Below are 15,361 nucleotides of genomic sequence, written 5' to 3' on the forward strand. Positions count from 1 at the left end.
CAATTTTTCGGGAGAGTTAACTTCAGCGCCAAGCTCTTCCAGAGATAACACGGTCCGGGAACTTTTCCCGAAAAAGATCAATGGTTTCGTTGCTTGTGTGGCACGTAGCGCCGTCTTGTTGAAAATAAACGTTGTCCAGAACAATACCACCCAATTCCGGCTATAAAAAATCGTTAATTATCTTACGATAGCGCAATGCAATTCAAAATAACACCTGTTATTGGAAAACCCTTTATATACATTCGTTTTTGTTGCATTTGTTTTTAAATACGTTTAACCCATAGATGCTCAATGTCTTTGACAACCCCTAGTGAAATTTTCCAAGGAATCTTTTTGTAGAATATATTAACCCTTTAATACCCAGTTTAAGAGGGCTTTGGAACAATTTTTGCAAAAATGGGTTAAATAGTCACATAACTGTGGGATTCAACGGGTTAAAATGTTCTACACAAAACTTTATCATTAAATTTTACTAAAAGCCTTCTAAGACGAAATTTAAGAAAAATCAATATTTGTGCTGGATTTACCATATTATTTAATATGGCATTTGATCAATATTGCGAAACTTTAATACAGTGTAAAAAAAATTGTGACCCGGTAGACCAAACCCCAGTTGGGTTTTACTATTCTACAAGAGTACTTTCATTTGCAATTGGTTTGGTTTGGGCCCGAACCGATGACCTTAAAATTGTCGCATTCTGTAAGTTTTTTACGTCCGACAATAAGCTGAGCAGAAACATTTTGCGGGAATCGTTCTCTGTTTTCGCCATTTTTGGATATTGATGAAACCTATGATGGCCCCTTCGACCCCGTCATTTCCGGCAGAGTACTCCGTAGAACGCACATCGTCGTTACTTCTTCCGAATGATGGATACCCCAATGCGAAAATGTAATGTTACCAGTTTGCTCAGCGGGTTAGACTGGTTTAACATACGGCAACACAAACTGAATTACTTCGTGTAAATAGTACCTTTTTTATTTTTTGAAAATGAGTCGCTGACGGATGGCTTAAGGCTGCGAACGAAAGCATTTCATATGTTCCTCCACTTCTCCTTACACTCTACCACTGCAAAGAAATACGTAAAATAAAAAATTTAAATAAAATATTTATAGTAAAACTAGCGTACCCTCCCCCGCTTCGCTAGACGATAAATTCAATGATTTGCTGAAAGAGAATAAAATTAATACGAAACAAAGCAAATTCTTTGATACAATTTCATTCGAACTTTATTGTAACACTTTTTGGTAGACAACGTTTTTGGTTTTTTCATCTTTCGCGTGAATAATGACGATGGTTTGCCAACTCGTGAGCAAGCTACATACAATTGTCCATGAGAAAAAATTGGGTATTCTAAATTAATACCGCACATTTGTAGAGACTGTCCTTGCGCCTTATTAATTCTCATAGCGAAGGCAAGGCGAATAGGGAACTGCAAACGTTTGAAATCGAATGGTAAATCCGCCGGAATCAGTGGAATTCAGGATATCAAAATGTCTTCTCCTTTGTGCTTCCCTTTCAAAATTGTTGCTTCGATAACGTTACCCATTAGCTTCTTCACAGCGAGTCTGGTACCGTTGCAAAGTCGGGGCACATAACTATTGCGCAGCATAATAATCGGTGCTCCAATTTTTAATCGTAAATTATGAGGTGGTAGGCCTGGCAAATCGAGTGAGTTTAAGAATTCAGTTGCATAATTTACGACATCATCTTGATCATTAAATAGTGGCCATTGACTTACTTATATGCAACTATGTCACCAGGTATTTGATCCAAAATAGCTACATTTATATCATTTACGTCCTTATTTTTCCCAGCTAAAATTGCTCTTTCGCTGAGTCAATCATGGTTTTTGTAATGTTGAACTATGTTTGGAAATACACTCTGTATCAATGCCTCTTTAGACTGTGCAAAAGTGCAGAAATTGTTAGGCAATGTTATCATTCCTGTTGTTTTTGAAAAAAGGTTTATTTTTTTTGGTTAAAAAGTGTTTTTTGAAGTTTTGAAATTCACTTCGCTCTAACAAATTTCTTCTCAGTTAATTGCTGAAAATTAAATATTTTGAAAAAACGATTTTTTTTTTTTAATTTAACGTTTTTGAGAAAATTTTGTTCTTGAAAAAATTTCATACTTTTGTAAAAGTTTAAATTGATTTGTTAAAAAAGATTTTTTTCCGCTTTGAAAAACACCCCCTCGAAAAAATGTATTCTCTATTAATAGTGGAATATGAAATGCTTTGAAAACACCATTTTTTTTTTAATTTTGTTTGGTTTTCAGAAAATTTTGTTTTGAAAAAATTTCATACCCTTGAAAAAGTTCTATTTTATTTTATTTGTTTAAAATTTTTGAAATTTTTTTTTTTTGTAATTTTAGAAAAACACCTCTTCGAAGAAATTTCTTTTATCTTTTTGAGGAAAATTTGGTTTTGAAAAAATTTCATGCTTTCGAAATTTTTTTATTTTACTTTATTTTTTCAAAATTTTTGAAAACAATTTTTTTTATAATTTTCGAAAAACACCCCTTTGAAAAAATGTTTTCTATGTGTCATAGTGGTATTCCATTAACTTTTAGGATTATAGTCAAATACTTACAAATATCTACGCTTTCACAAATAGCAACAATAAACAAATTTCCTCAAAACCAAAAAATTTACTTTTTTTCTAAAAAAATTCTAAACAAACAACGTAATAAATTTAGAATGATTTCAAAATCAGAGTTGGAATGAGTTGTTGTGTGGTGTACTTCTGAAAAAATGAGAAATAAACAAAATAAATCTAAAAATTCGAATTCTAACTTTATCTTGTGTATGTTCTTATTACCTTTGAATTTTTCCAAAGAAGCACCATTCATTTTAAATTTTCCAAGAATTTTTTATCATTTCGCGTTTCTTTCCTTATTCATTCGATTCCAACATTTGTTCATAGCCGAAAACATCGTTTGCAAACGCATTCATTTCCATATAGAATTGGTCAAAGAAAGCATTGCTCAATTGAATTGAAACATTATTTTCATAAATACTTAGGACCTTAACTAATGCACCTTGGTACATACCTAACGCAGATATTCATCGCGACCTTGACATCGATACTATTGATGAAACAATACAAAGCGCTAGCAGAAGACACATAAATAGACTATTAACGCATACAAATCCTATGATGAGAAGACTACCAAATAAAGAAAAATCTACCCAAAGTCGGCTTAACCGTCAAACACCAACAGATCTTGCAAAATCCTTGTAATCAATTGTCAACTAATCGTATATGTCATTGTTTGTTAACCACTTGTTTTTAAATAATATGTATATATTTCTTCTAAATGAGCTTGGGGGCATTGGCCCTTCAATATCACTCTCATTCCATCTTTTTGTAAATCAAATTACTTATTGTCTAACGACAGGTGTAATATTTTATGGAAGAAATAAAAAAAAAAAAAATTTCATTCGAATCATTTGAAATTTCTGTATACAATAACGAAAAATTCAAAAAAAGTTGTACACATAAAATGAATGTCGATTCGAAACTTACTTTAATCTAAGAATCGAGCAAGTTTTGTTTTGTACAATATTTTGATTTTTTCTTTTTTTTATATGAAGAAAATATTTAAAAGAAATTTTTTTTTGCTAAAAACCTTCCCCTAGTGGATCCCTATAATATGAAAAAAGAACGAATAAAATCGGCCTCGTATCGGCCCAAAAAAATGCGTACAAACGAACATCATTTCATTTTTATATATATAGATAAATCAGCCCTATCATAGAATTCGTCGTAGAAAACCTTTAAATACGAACGTCTACTACGAATACGAAAAAATTTTAATCGTGGGTTACATGTGAACACGAAAATAGTGCTACCAAACTCAAATGTCAAATTTCGATATTTCGACAACAGCTCACTTTACGTAAACAAGACAATTTAGCCAATAATCTTAAGTTTTTGGAGCAACCCTCTCGATATGGACAAACCAATGTAAGTTCTTGCCTTTGTGTTAAAGAAAAAGTTTAATTAAATACGGTTTAAAACAGGTTTATCGAAAAATTACCTACTAAATAAAGCTGCATTTACACACGTTTTGAGTTTTATTGAAGACAGCGCAAGCTCAGCAAGGTCCAATTCTCCGACTAGTCCGGGGTATTTTAGAAGGGTATTTTTATTAAAAATCAATTTCGTGAATAAAATATGGCATTATTCGCGCTGCATGTCGTGACTAGCCGATGAAAAAACTAAAAGCTCTAGATATCTTGTAAAAAAAATTCTAAAAATAGTAAAGGACTTTGATTCAAAATTACAAGAATAATTGGTGGTTTTTATACATCGTGGGACACCTTCATAAATAATTACGCCTATTTAAGATACAATATATTATAACATGTGTTGGAGCCAACTTGCAATTCAACCATGTATAGTTTAAGTACGAAAAAAATATCAACCCTGTTTGTAACTTCTTTACTTCTTCTTCTTGTATTAATGCTTACTGTGACTCAATTCACTCCAATAAAGTTCTTCAAACGAAACGGTCGTGTTTATATATGATATTATATATTAATATTATATATTTAATTGCGCTTTTCTCTAACAACATGTGTTGCTATATAACGGCAAGAAAGTTACCATGAAAGAGCCGTTGCAGCTTTTCCTTATCGTAACGGCGACACCCTGTGTACTGTTAACTCGAAATTTTAAATAGCGCGGCAACGAAATCGCGATGACGGCGCCGAGTGATTTTTCCCTAAGTTTTTTTGGTGAATAACTAGGCTATCTTTAAACATGCATGAACATGCTTCTATTCTTTTGTTTCTTTCAACGAGCAGAATACATTGTGTCGAGCATTTGTTGACAAGTAGTTAATGTGATTGTTAATACGCCTCCTAACATGAAGAGAACATTATTTTCTTATTTCGAGCGCCTTGATCCAGAATCAGAACCAAAAATAAAAAAGAAGGAAAAACAGGTAAAGTTAAAAATTTGTATCCAAGAACAGTCAGTGTACAGTTGGTGCTCAAATTAATAGAATCACTATGAAAAATTCAAGTTTCAGCCATTTAACTGATAATAATCAAAGAATAGTCTATTTTTAATATGTTGTTTATTAAATTTCTATAATACGACAAAAACAATATTCAAACCAGTCTTTTATTAAAAAAATATCCAAAAAAAAAAATCAAAAAATCAATATTTTGCGTGAGCACCTCGTGCAGCAATTAAAACCGGAATCCTTTTGGGTATGCTTAATTTTAAAAAACTAACATCAGATTCGTAATCAGCGACACCAATGTCGAACATACATAGTTTTTTAAGCATCTGTTGCGCCATTAAAGAGGGCGTTAAGAAAATGAATTTGCATGTCTAAAAGTTTTAAATTCAAAATAGTATAACTTTTTTTTCATTCATCCTAGAAGTCTTTTAAAAATGGATTTTAAAGCTACAGAGTATTACTTTGCGATTCCGTTGTGGAAAATAAAAAAAAAATTTACCTTACTCAAAAAAAATTCATAAAGATGTCCAAAATCGGCATTTCTTGACTATTTAACCACAAATTGCCAAAAGTCCTGACGTGCAGGAGCATTTTCAAGATCAAATTCGTTTTCAGCACAAAAAAAAACTTCAAGAGACACTCGTAGCCGTTTTAGAAATTGGACAAAAATGAAATTACGCAGGCCTGTGTCCGGACCCGAAACCCCCCCCCCCCCCCCCCGTGGATCCGCCACTGAGCTAAGGGATGAGATAATTCGGCACATTAACGGTATAGAGCCGCAATTATGCCTCAGCGTCATCGAAAATTTGGACCATCGGATGGAGGTGTGCCGCCGAGGCCGCGGCGGCCATTTCCCGATATTTTGTTCCATACGTAATTGAGCCATACCAATATTATCATAGTAAATAGAAATGACAATAATTTCCTAAAAAAATTGTATTTTATTCAAAACTAGCAAACCCGGCCCGCTTCGCTGGACACACTAAAATAGAATAGATATGGTTTAGAACAGAAAAGATATGGTTTTCATATTATTTATTTCTTTATTCTCATATTATTTATTTCTTTATTCAATACCACGTTTTGGTCTCTATCTCGAGACCCTAGTCACGGAGCGGCATGAAAAATACTCTGAACTAAAGCATTCACCAACAGCTTCCATTTGATACCCATATTGTACAAGCACATTCTAGGGTCCACGTGTTGGTCTCTATCTCGAGACCCTAGTCACGGAGCGGATGGAAATACTCTGAACTAAAGCATTCACCAACAGCTTCCATTTGATACCCATATTGTACATACACATTCGAAGGTTACCCGGGTCCACGTTTTGACCTATATTTCGAGACCCTAGTCATCAATAGGTATGAAAATTACCCCGTATTAAAGCACTTATCAACAGCTTTCATTGGATATCCATATTGTACAAACACATTCTAGGGTCCACGTTTTGGTCTTTATCTCGAGACCCTAGTCACGGAGCGGATGGAAATACTCTGAACTAAAGCATTCACCAACAGCTTCCATTTGATACCCATATTGTACATACACATCCGAAGGTTACCCGGGTCCACGTTTTGACCTATATCTCGAGCCCTATCCACCAATAGGCATCCAAACTATACGTAAACCATCTTCAATACCTACTTCACAATATGTGTAAGTTTGGTTTAATTCGGTGCAAAGACATGGCCGGTTAGCGAACACACACAAAAAGTTGACTTTATTTTATATATAAGATAAACACCGGCCCTTGAAACTTAACCACCCTTTAATAAAAATATAGATTTCCTGGCATCATTTTGTGTATGGATGGGACGCACATAAAATGCCACACTAAACAAAAATTACTCTACTACAACCGGAAGGGCTACTACAGTATCAATGCCATGATTGATTTCTCCTTTATTAGCTCCAACGAAGTGATATACTCGACACCTGCGGAAGTCACATTAAGGTACATACATATATACTTTAAAAATTTCTTTTAATTTATAGTTTAGTTAATATAGGACTTACATTTTACAGCTTTTTTATTTGTTTCCTTTTAAATCCTCTTTTTATTACTCGTTCTAATTTTTGTCCGTTAGTTTAACGTCATCGTAGAAAAATTGTACAAAACTCTAAGATTTTTCGTTACGAGAGTATTCAGTGAATGCTACTCTACGAATTTCGAATGGACGTCCGGAGCAATTCGAATTGTTGATTACAATTTCTTAGTTCCTACGAAAAACAGTCTAGGATGAATTGCATGATGGGGCTTAATATTTTTAGTAAAATATTTATAAATTTTTTTTTTATAAACCTATTTTTTTTTTTTGTTTTTTGTATAAATCTAAAATTTTATGAATCTAAAAAAAATCTACATTTTTATATGTATTTTAGGTACTTGACTTCTGGATGCACGTTTCCGGCTTTAGGTTTATATTTCCAAAGAGCTGAAACGTTGAAATAATCGCAGAAAAAAACGACTAAAGCTATTTGGAACTCGCTAAAGCAAACATTTATGACAATTCGTACTAAGGAACAATGGCTAGGATATTTCAAAAAGATTTTTCGACCTATGCCATTTACCGAACTGCTTAGAGGCTATCGCCGGATAGCACATTCGAATTCAAAAACACCCTAGTTCCAGAGTAGCCAACTTTAATTATAAAAACGATCAGTCTTTAATACTATTCGCTTGTTGCGATGCAGATGGTTTATTTACGACTATAGAGAGCACTTCTGCTGGTCGAAATAGCGATGGAGGCGTTTTCCGGGTATCAGCCTTTGGTCATTGGTTGGGTAGCAACAATAAATTACCATTCCCACGACAGTCGGTTCTACGTAACCGAAACGGCCTAGATTTCTATTCGGCCAAGGACTGTCACTTCAGCAGCATTCCCCGTATATGTATGGAGAATGTTTATGCCACTACTACAAAAACAACCATCTTTAAGCAAACTTCCGTATGACGAAAGTGGCAATGAATTTCCTTATTACTTGGTGGCCGATAGCGCATTCCCCTTGAGAAAAAATATAATGCGACCTTCCCCCCCTGCAGAAATATCAATAATAAAAGGCGAATATTCAATTATAGGTCGAGGCGCGGCAAAAAAAATATAGAGTGCGCTTTCGAAATGATGACTCAGCAGTTCCAGGCTTTCTTAGCACCTATAAGATGCCGAAAATGTGAAACTATCATTTCAATGTTGTTGTTGTAGCAGCATAAACATTCCCCATACTTACACACGGTGAATGCTTCTATCATTTTCACTATCATTTCAATCGTTCAGAGCGCTTGTGTTTTACATAATTTTATTTGAATAACAGACGGCGTACGGTACAGAACTTCTCTACAAGAGTCAACACGTATCCAGCAAAGCCAAGTAGTTCTGCCAGAAGCACACAATTTTAACATCAACGAAAATTCTTCATCTCAAGATTTGCGCAACTATTTAGCTAATTACTTCATCTTATCCAATAGAGCATTGCCGTGGCAATGGAATTATTGTTAATAAATATATAATACAACAACTAAAGCACATAAACGCAAAAAAATCTTTTTCACTTAGATGTAAAAGTGTGAAGGAACAAAGTAGTGGGAGTGGCCACCTCTTTTTACTATCTATACAGGCCTGAGCACGACAACTAAAGAAAAATCACACAGTTCTGTGGATAAAAACTGTCAACTGTGTATGTGATTTTGTTGTTTTATTATTCACCTTAATGCTATGCAAAAATGATTCCTACTTTCACAGACATAAAGTAAAATATTCCGAAAATGTTAACCATCTAGGAAGTTCATATTTAAAAGTATATACATATACCTACACACAACTATTATTAGCTATTAATTAAGGTGCCTTTCAATCCTTTTTCCTTTGATATAAATTTTCTTGTTCAGCAATGCACATAAGCGCCAATTTTATATCCGAACGTTTTTTCACGCTCTCCTCTCGTAGCACATTACATTCTTTAGTTAGTACTCTTACTTTAAAATCTAAAAATTTCATTGCCTCCTCAGCAGAGAATTGTAGGAAGTAACCTTTGCCCACATCTATCAGTATCGTGTCTGTATTATCCACTTTAGCTTCCATGAAAATATTGCCTCCAATATCTATAAAATATAATTAAAAATTACAAGATGCGAAATGTTTGCTATATCCAGCACTTACTCATTTGGGTCTTAAAAGAACCTGGCGAATTCTCATTTAGTGTCTGCAGTGTATTTTCGAGTTGGACATACTCCATTATCTCCCCATTATATTTATCTATGTGGCGCTCTAGTTCTTCCAAATCCTTTTTGAGGAAATCATTAACAAATATTTCCAAATTTTTCGTATTTAAAAGAGCCATTCCCTATGCTTTATTTTATAAATCCTACAGCCCGCGACAATTTTCCGCGTACAAATATACAAATAGCACATCGATCATCCTTGAATTGTTGTTGCTTCCACAGCTTAGAACAGCTGACTGTAAACACAGAGTGTCGCATTTGAAAAGCAAAGTATGGAATTTCAAACACAGGGCGTATCATTCAATATTTAATTGCAACATAAAAGTAAATTAAACATTAAAAAGGGGTTAATACAAATATCAAATTTTAATACATTGAATCCAATATGTGTACGTAGGGGACTTGTTAATGTCGCCAACTGCAGTTGCATAAAATATATTATGTGCATTTTTACCATGATTGTAGGCACCTATTGTACACATGTACGCACACATTTGCACATATACACCGATACACAAACTAACCAGAATGGTCGACGATAGCATATAGTGGCGCTTTTGTTTATTGTTATTATTTTTATTATTTCAAACTGAAGCTTGCAATTAAAATTATAAGCTATGGCCGCTTTCACCTTGCTTTTATTTATTGTTTTGTATCTTTACTCCCCGTAAAATGTAGAAACCCTCCGTTCGTTTCAAGTTGTAAGAACAAGGTTTGCTAAATTTTATAGGCCATTTAAGCTGCATGCTAAAAGGGCATTTAGTTCTTAATGCAACTCTAAATACACATGTCTTCATACAATGTTCTGTTCCTAATTGTAACCAGAGAACGTAAAGAAAGGCAATTGTGAGTGCACGTGCGCGGTGAAGTAAGCATTTTGAAATTATTAATAACTAATCAATAAAACAAAACATGCCTAAAGCTTCAAAATGTCGTGTTCGGGAATGTAATAGTGAACAAAACGTTCGTTGTTTCGCATTTTCCAAAAATCGGGAATTATCAAATTTGTGGAAGGAGAATTTGCGGATCTCACCCTTAATGCAAATACCAATGCATAATTCATTTGTATGCATTCAACATTTTGTGGAGGATGCCGTGGGACCAAAGTATCTTAAGAATGGAGTGGTTCCAACTCTAAACTTGGGTAAGTAAATTAATTTATTATTATGTCTCCATATATGTATGTACAGAGAAGAAAAAATAAACGGAGTTACAGTCAATATTATAATTTCTTATAAATCTGTGAATAATTTTTTAAATATTAGTGTCCCAGTTTCTTTTTGGTTCACTGTACGTACATAAGCTGATAATCGTATGCTTGGATGTCGTTTTTAATACTTCGTGCCTATTGAAAAGCTTAATATACACATCCATGCATGCATGCATGAAATAGAAAGCAGAGAAGGGATTTATTTATTTAGAATGCACACTTTCTCATTATTTTATTTACATCTCCAGAAAAAACTTTTGAATTTGAAGGATCGGGTTTAGTATAATGCCGTATGGGCAATTGTAGGCCAAGTAGAATGATTTATTTAATGAAACTTGGTTGAGATGTTAGGAGATGCTCATGAACAACTTTTATAACTTTCAATATTTGCACACATTATAATACACTTATAAATTGGTACAATATAATACATATATTTTGTTCTAAATTTCACTTCAATTCATAAAATATATGGCCAAAAACGTATTTTTACTGGTTTTTATACTTGTATGCAAAACAACAATATCCTTTCGCTAAGTAACACAATTTTAACAATAAATTACTTGAAAACTAATTATAAATCTTCGGAGGGTGCGGCTTCTAGTTTTATATATGTATATGATTGTACTGAATATACCTCAATTTAAATTTTGTAAAAATAAAAATTTTAATTTTAATTAGGCTATGATGATGTTCCACCGAACAAGTGGACCGAAAAAAGGAGCTGCTGTATCGAGAGCTGCGCGCCTAATGATAAAGCTATACTTTTTGCGTTTCCTAGGGACGAAGAGACCCGTAAGAATTGGGCCTTGGCTTGCAACGTGCAATTGTCAAGCACTGACAGGGTTTTTATTTGCCAACGCCATTTTGAACACACATTGGTGACAAAATATAAACTTTTGAAAGGGGCTTTTCCTTGCTTCAATTTAGAGGGTTAATAGAATTTTATGTTTTTTTTTTTTCATTTCACGAAATGTACAATAAATACCTATTATTTATAGTATTGTAATATATATATACTACATATATGTGAGTAGTTAACTTACTTGTTGATAAAAATAAAAAAAATTGAAATTAAAAAAACTAGTGTTTCAATTTTCTTAAGGATAATAATATTTATTTGGTAAGAAGAACTTAAATGAACATATACCAATAATATAATTCGACAGGATTTCCTTACAAAATCAATATATTCGTTCAGCTAAATCAAATGAATATCTGCATATGAAAAATCGTTCATATGGACGTGCAAAAGCAAACACGCATATACATAAATACATACATACAAACTTCCATAGACATACATATGTACATATGAGGCTGCGAGCACTTGCCACAGAAAAAATATTTCAATTTGCTATTACTGTCGAGCATGTAGAACACATATTTACATACATACCTATATAGATGCATACATATGTACGGAGCAGCGGCCACTCGACTTGACAAAAATTCAAGATTTACCAAATATTGGCAAATAATTCAACGCGAAATATTCCAATGTTGACTATTTTCGAATGGTCGAGAAAATTGGCATATGGGCGGCTCGTTTTATGAATTAAAGTACTTTGCTCGTAGAAATATGAGCTCGAACTTATCAATGAATTTGTTTTTGTTGTGCTTTTTAATATTTGAGCGCCGTCGCAGGTAAATAATCATGACCGCTACAGCTGCGCCTATGAAGGCATTTTGTTCTTGTAGTCGCTCGGCTTAGAATTTTAGTTTTGGAAGTATACGCATGTAGAGGCATAAAGTAAGTATGTGCGGTTATATATATATATACGAATATGCATTGTTTTGCTTAGAATAGAAACTTTTACGTACATATGTATATGTAAACGAATACCGTTAAGATGAGGTTTTTGAAGTGAAAACTTCTTTAGAATCGTTGGGAGTGATTTGAGACTCGATTAAACGAAAAAGCGACACTCTTGGCTACGAAGCGTTATATGTTGATATACGTATATGTGTGTGGCTGCGTACTGCTGAAAAATGTGTAACAATCGCACTGAATCGACAATACGATCAAAAACAACAATTGACGCGGTATTTCAAAGATATGTTGACAACATCGAAACCAAAGCATTTGTATCATATTTTAGCTATCATAAGCTACTCGTATCATTTGTTGAAATTGAAAACATTGAGGATGAATAATAATAAAATGAAGAAAATAAAATATGAACATTATAGCAATATTATATTGAACCTATAATTATCCCGCTCCTAATGCTGCTTTCGTCTCATTCTCTCTCAGTTTGTTTCATGGAAGGTTTCACTTCTATCGCGTCTAACCGTTAGACTGTTTTTTTTTTTGCATATGTTAGAAATATGTTTGCATACGTTTGTCTATTTGCTTTGAATTCTTTATATGTAAATACATATGAGCTGCGTTTTGAGGCAGGTCAAGCTTTTTTTCTGCCCACATGAATATGGATGGTAGATGTTATATCTATTCAACACTTTGCAGTATATGAATATATGTACATACATACATATGTATATAATAATTTTAAAAGTACAAGATATTGCTGAATAATAAACCTTGATGTAAATGAATGGTTTACAAAGTTATTTTTTATGTTATGATATTTGAATAATTTTGATAATATACCTAAATTCAATACAAATCAGTCAATTAGATACTTAAAATTTCATATTCATGCATGCATATACTTAGAATTAATTTACTTATCTCACAAGAAGTAATCCATTTGCGCATGCAAAATACCTACCGACAGCAAATAAGCATGAAAGAAAAATGTACAAGTCTGTTGTTATTTTCTTTTCCCTAACACCAAATCATGGCATTTTAATACTATATAAACGCTATATTTATTTCTGTTGACTACGCTCCGCTATGTTAACTCTCTTCTGCTAACTTTTCCAAGGCCGTGGTGAAATAATAAAACTTTCTTACCCGCTTTTTGTTAGCATTTGACATTTAACCTGCTCATTCGTTTCTGAGCCTTCTCTATGAATTTACGTTCTCTGTTGTAACTAGTTGATAATTTTTTTTTGTATTAAGAATCTAAATGGCGAAAGCAACTCTGTAATCTTCGAAAAATTACCATAGTTAATTCGAACAACACTTTGAGCGCTTCGGTAGTAATACACGGTTTCCATAAGTTTTTCACAATTTTGTTTAAATTCACGAGTCGTTTATCCCTCTAATTTTTAACTTTATCATATTTGACGCATTTTACGCTTTCTAAAGCCTCATATATGTAATCTTCGAAAAATTAGTTAATTCGAAATGCACAGCGGTAGCGCTAAATGCGGTACCATAACCATGATTCAATAATAAAAGGTTTGCTCCGTAAGCAGCTTTCTCAATCTGGGTTTAATTTAATAACATTTTTGTAATATCATTCCTGGTAATTTCTGTTTGTACCAGTTATAAAAAAAAAAAATAAAAAAATAAATAATTGGCGCGTACACTTCTGTTAGGTGTTTGGCCGAGCTCCTCCTCCTATTTGTGGTGTGCGTCTTGATGTTGTTCCACAAATGGAGGGACCTACAGTTTCAAGCCGATTCCGAACGGCAGATATTTTTATGAGGAGCTTTTTCATGGCAGAAATACACTCGGAGGTTTGCCATTGCCTGCCGAGGGGCGACCGGTTATAATTTAGGTAAAAAGAAAACGTTTTTTGCTACCATTTTTACCAAAAAGGTATTTAATTTTTCCACTTTCTACGCCCTTCTTAAACGCGACCTTTTGTAAGGGAGTGTCAAAATTCTAATGTCACAAGTGAGCAAACCTTTAATAATTGAATCATGACCATGACCATATTTATGTGTAGAAAACGGAATGTTCGAAAGTTTTAAATGCGCATTTAAGACTCAGCATTAAGGTCGCAACCGAAGTTGCGAAAAGGCTACTATTTAAACTAAAGAAATATGTGTAGTGTACTTTTATATTACATGCATTGAAGGAGATCGATCAACTTTCTATTGTTAAAATAAAAAAAGGGTGTTAACTACCATCGAAATATGGCACTTTTCATTTTTTGTTTTTTAGAAAGATGGAGATCTATCCAACGTTATTTTCTTTCGGTCATAGACCTACTAATGACCTAAAAACGATTGCGATATTCTGAAAAATATTAGTAAATAATAAAAAAAATAAGAGTAGTTAACTTCCCGGTGCTGGACTCATGAACTATTAGAAGAGCCAACAATCTAGACAAGTGGCGTCCGACCAGTAAAATATGCAGCTTTATTCATTTTTTTCCATATTTTTCAATGTGATTCTTTTAAAGCACATATGAGTTCGTTCGAGTACATTTTTGGAAAACTGATATGAAGTTTTTTTAATTTGTGCTACAAATTTTATTTAATTTTATAATAAATTAATTTTAACAATACAATATTTTTAGTTGTATATTAGTAAGTATAAATAAAAAAAAGAGGTTGTCTGTAAAGTCGGTTTACTGACGATAGTTTAACGTGATAACGTCATAAGAAAATACTGATTGAATGGTTGCATTTTTCAAAACAAAATTTTAATTTTATTTGTTTGATAGATATTTTGTATGGATATAGAGAATTAGGTAACATTAACATAACATAACATAACACAACATAACATAACATAACATAATATAACATAACATAACATAACATAATATAACATAACATAACATAACATAACATAACATAAAATAACATAACATAACATAACATAACATAACATAACATAACATAACATAACATAACATAACATAACATAACATAACATAACATAACATAACATAACATAACATAACATAACATAACATAACATAACATAACATAACATATCATAACATAACATAACATGCTGTTCAAGCAAGGTAACGACGCATGAGCAAGACAACGACGCATTTTTTGGTGCGTGCAGCCGGCTACATAGAATTATTAGACGTTATCACGTCAAAAAATAATAATAACATTAAAACAACAGGTATTATTAACA

General features: G+C 32.9%; 2 protein-coding genes across 2 annotated transcripts; one reads left to right on the plus strand and one right to left on the minus strand.

The window, feature by feature from the left end:
- Positions 1-8,651: 8,651 nt before the first annotated feature.
- Positions 8,652-9,408, minus strand: LOC129252394 (protein UXT). The gene is made up of 2 exons (XM_054890924.1): positions 9,133-9,408; positions 8,652-9,074 (listed from the first exon to the last, which is right to left on the minus strand). The coding sequence occupies exons 1-2, from the start codon at positions 9,311-9,313 to the stop codon at positions 8,824-8,826; spliced, it is 432 nt and encodes a 143-aa protein (XP_054746899.1). The 5' UTR covers positions 9,314-9,408; the 3' UTR covers positions 8,652-8,823.
- Positions 9,409-10,084: 676 nt separating this feature from the next.
- On the plus strand, positions 10,085-11,342 carry LOC129245389 (uncharacterized). The gene is made up of 2 exons (XM_054883555.1): positions 10,085-10,338; positions 11,086-11,342. Exons 1-2 carry the CDS (start codon positions 10,107-10,109, stop codon positions 11,340-11,342), a joined length of 489 nt encoding a protein of 162 aa, XP_054739530.1. The 5' UTR covers positions 10,085-10,106.
- The last annotated feature ends 4,019 nt before the right edge of the window (positions 11,343-15,361 follow it).

Source organism: Anastrepha obliqua, chromosome 1, assembly GCF_027943255.1.
Source record: "Anastrepha obliqua isolate idAnaObli1 chromosome 1, idAnaObli1_1.0, whole genome shotgun sequence".
NCBI lineage: Eukaryota > Metazoa > Arthropoda > Insecta > Diptera > Tephritidae > Anastrepha > Anastrepha obliqua.

What these genes read in the sequence shown, in the direction of transcription:
- LOC129252394 (XM_054890924.1), bottom strand. Translation starts at nt 9,313, where the DNA reads ATGGCTCTTTTAAATACGAAAAATTTGGAAATATTTGTTAATGATTTC. An exon ending in TTCTTTTAAGACCCAAATGA is followed by an intron (nt 9,075 to 9,132) that starts GTAAGTGCTGGA and finishes TATATTTTATAG; the next exon opens with ATATTGGAGGCAATATTTTC.
- LOC129245389 (XM_054883555.1), top strand. Translation starts at nt 10,107, where the DNA reads ATGCCTAAAGCTTCAAAATGTCGTGTTCGGGAATGTAATAGTGAACAA. An exon ending in GGTTCCAACTCTAAACTTGG is followed by an intron (nt 10,339 to 11,085) that starts GTAAGTAAATTA and finishes AATTTTAATTAG; the next exon opens with GCTATGATGATGTTCCACCG.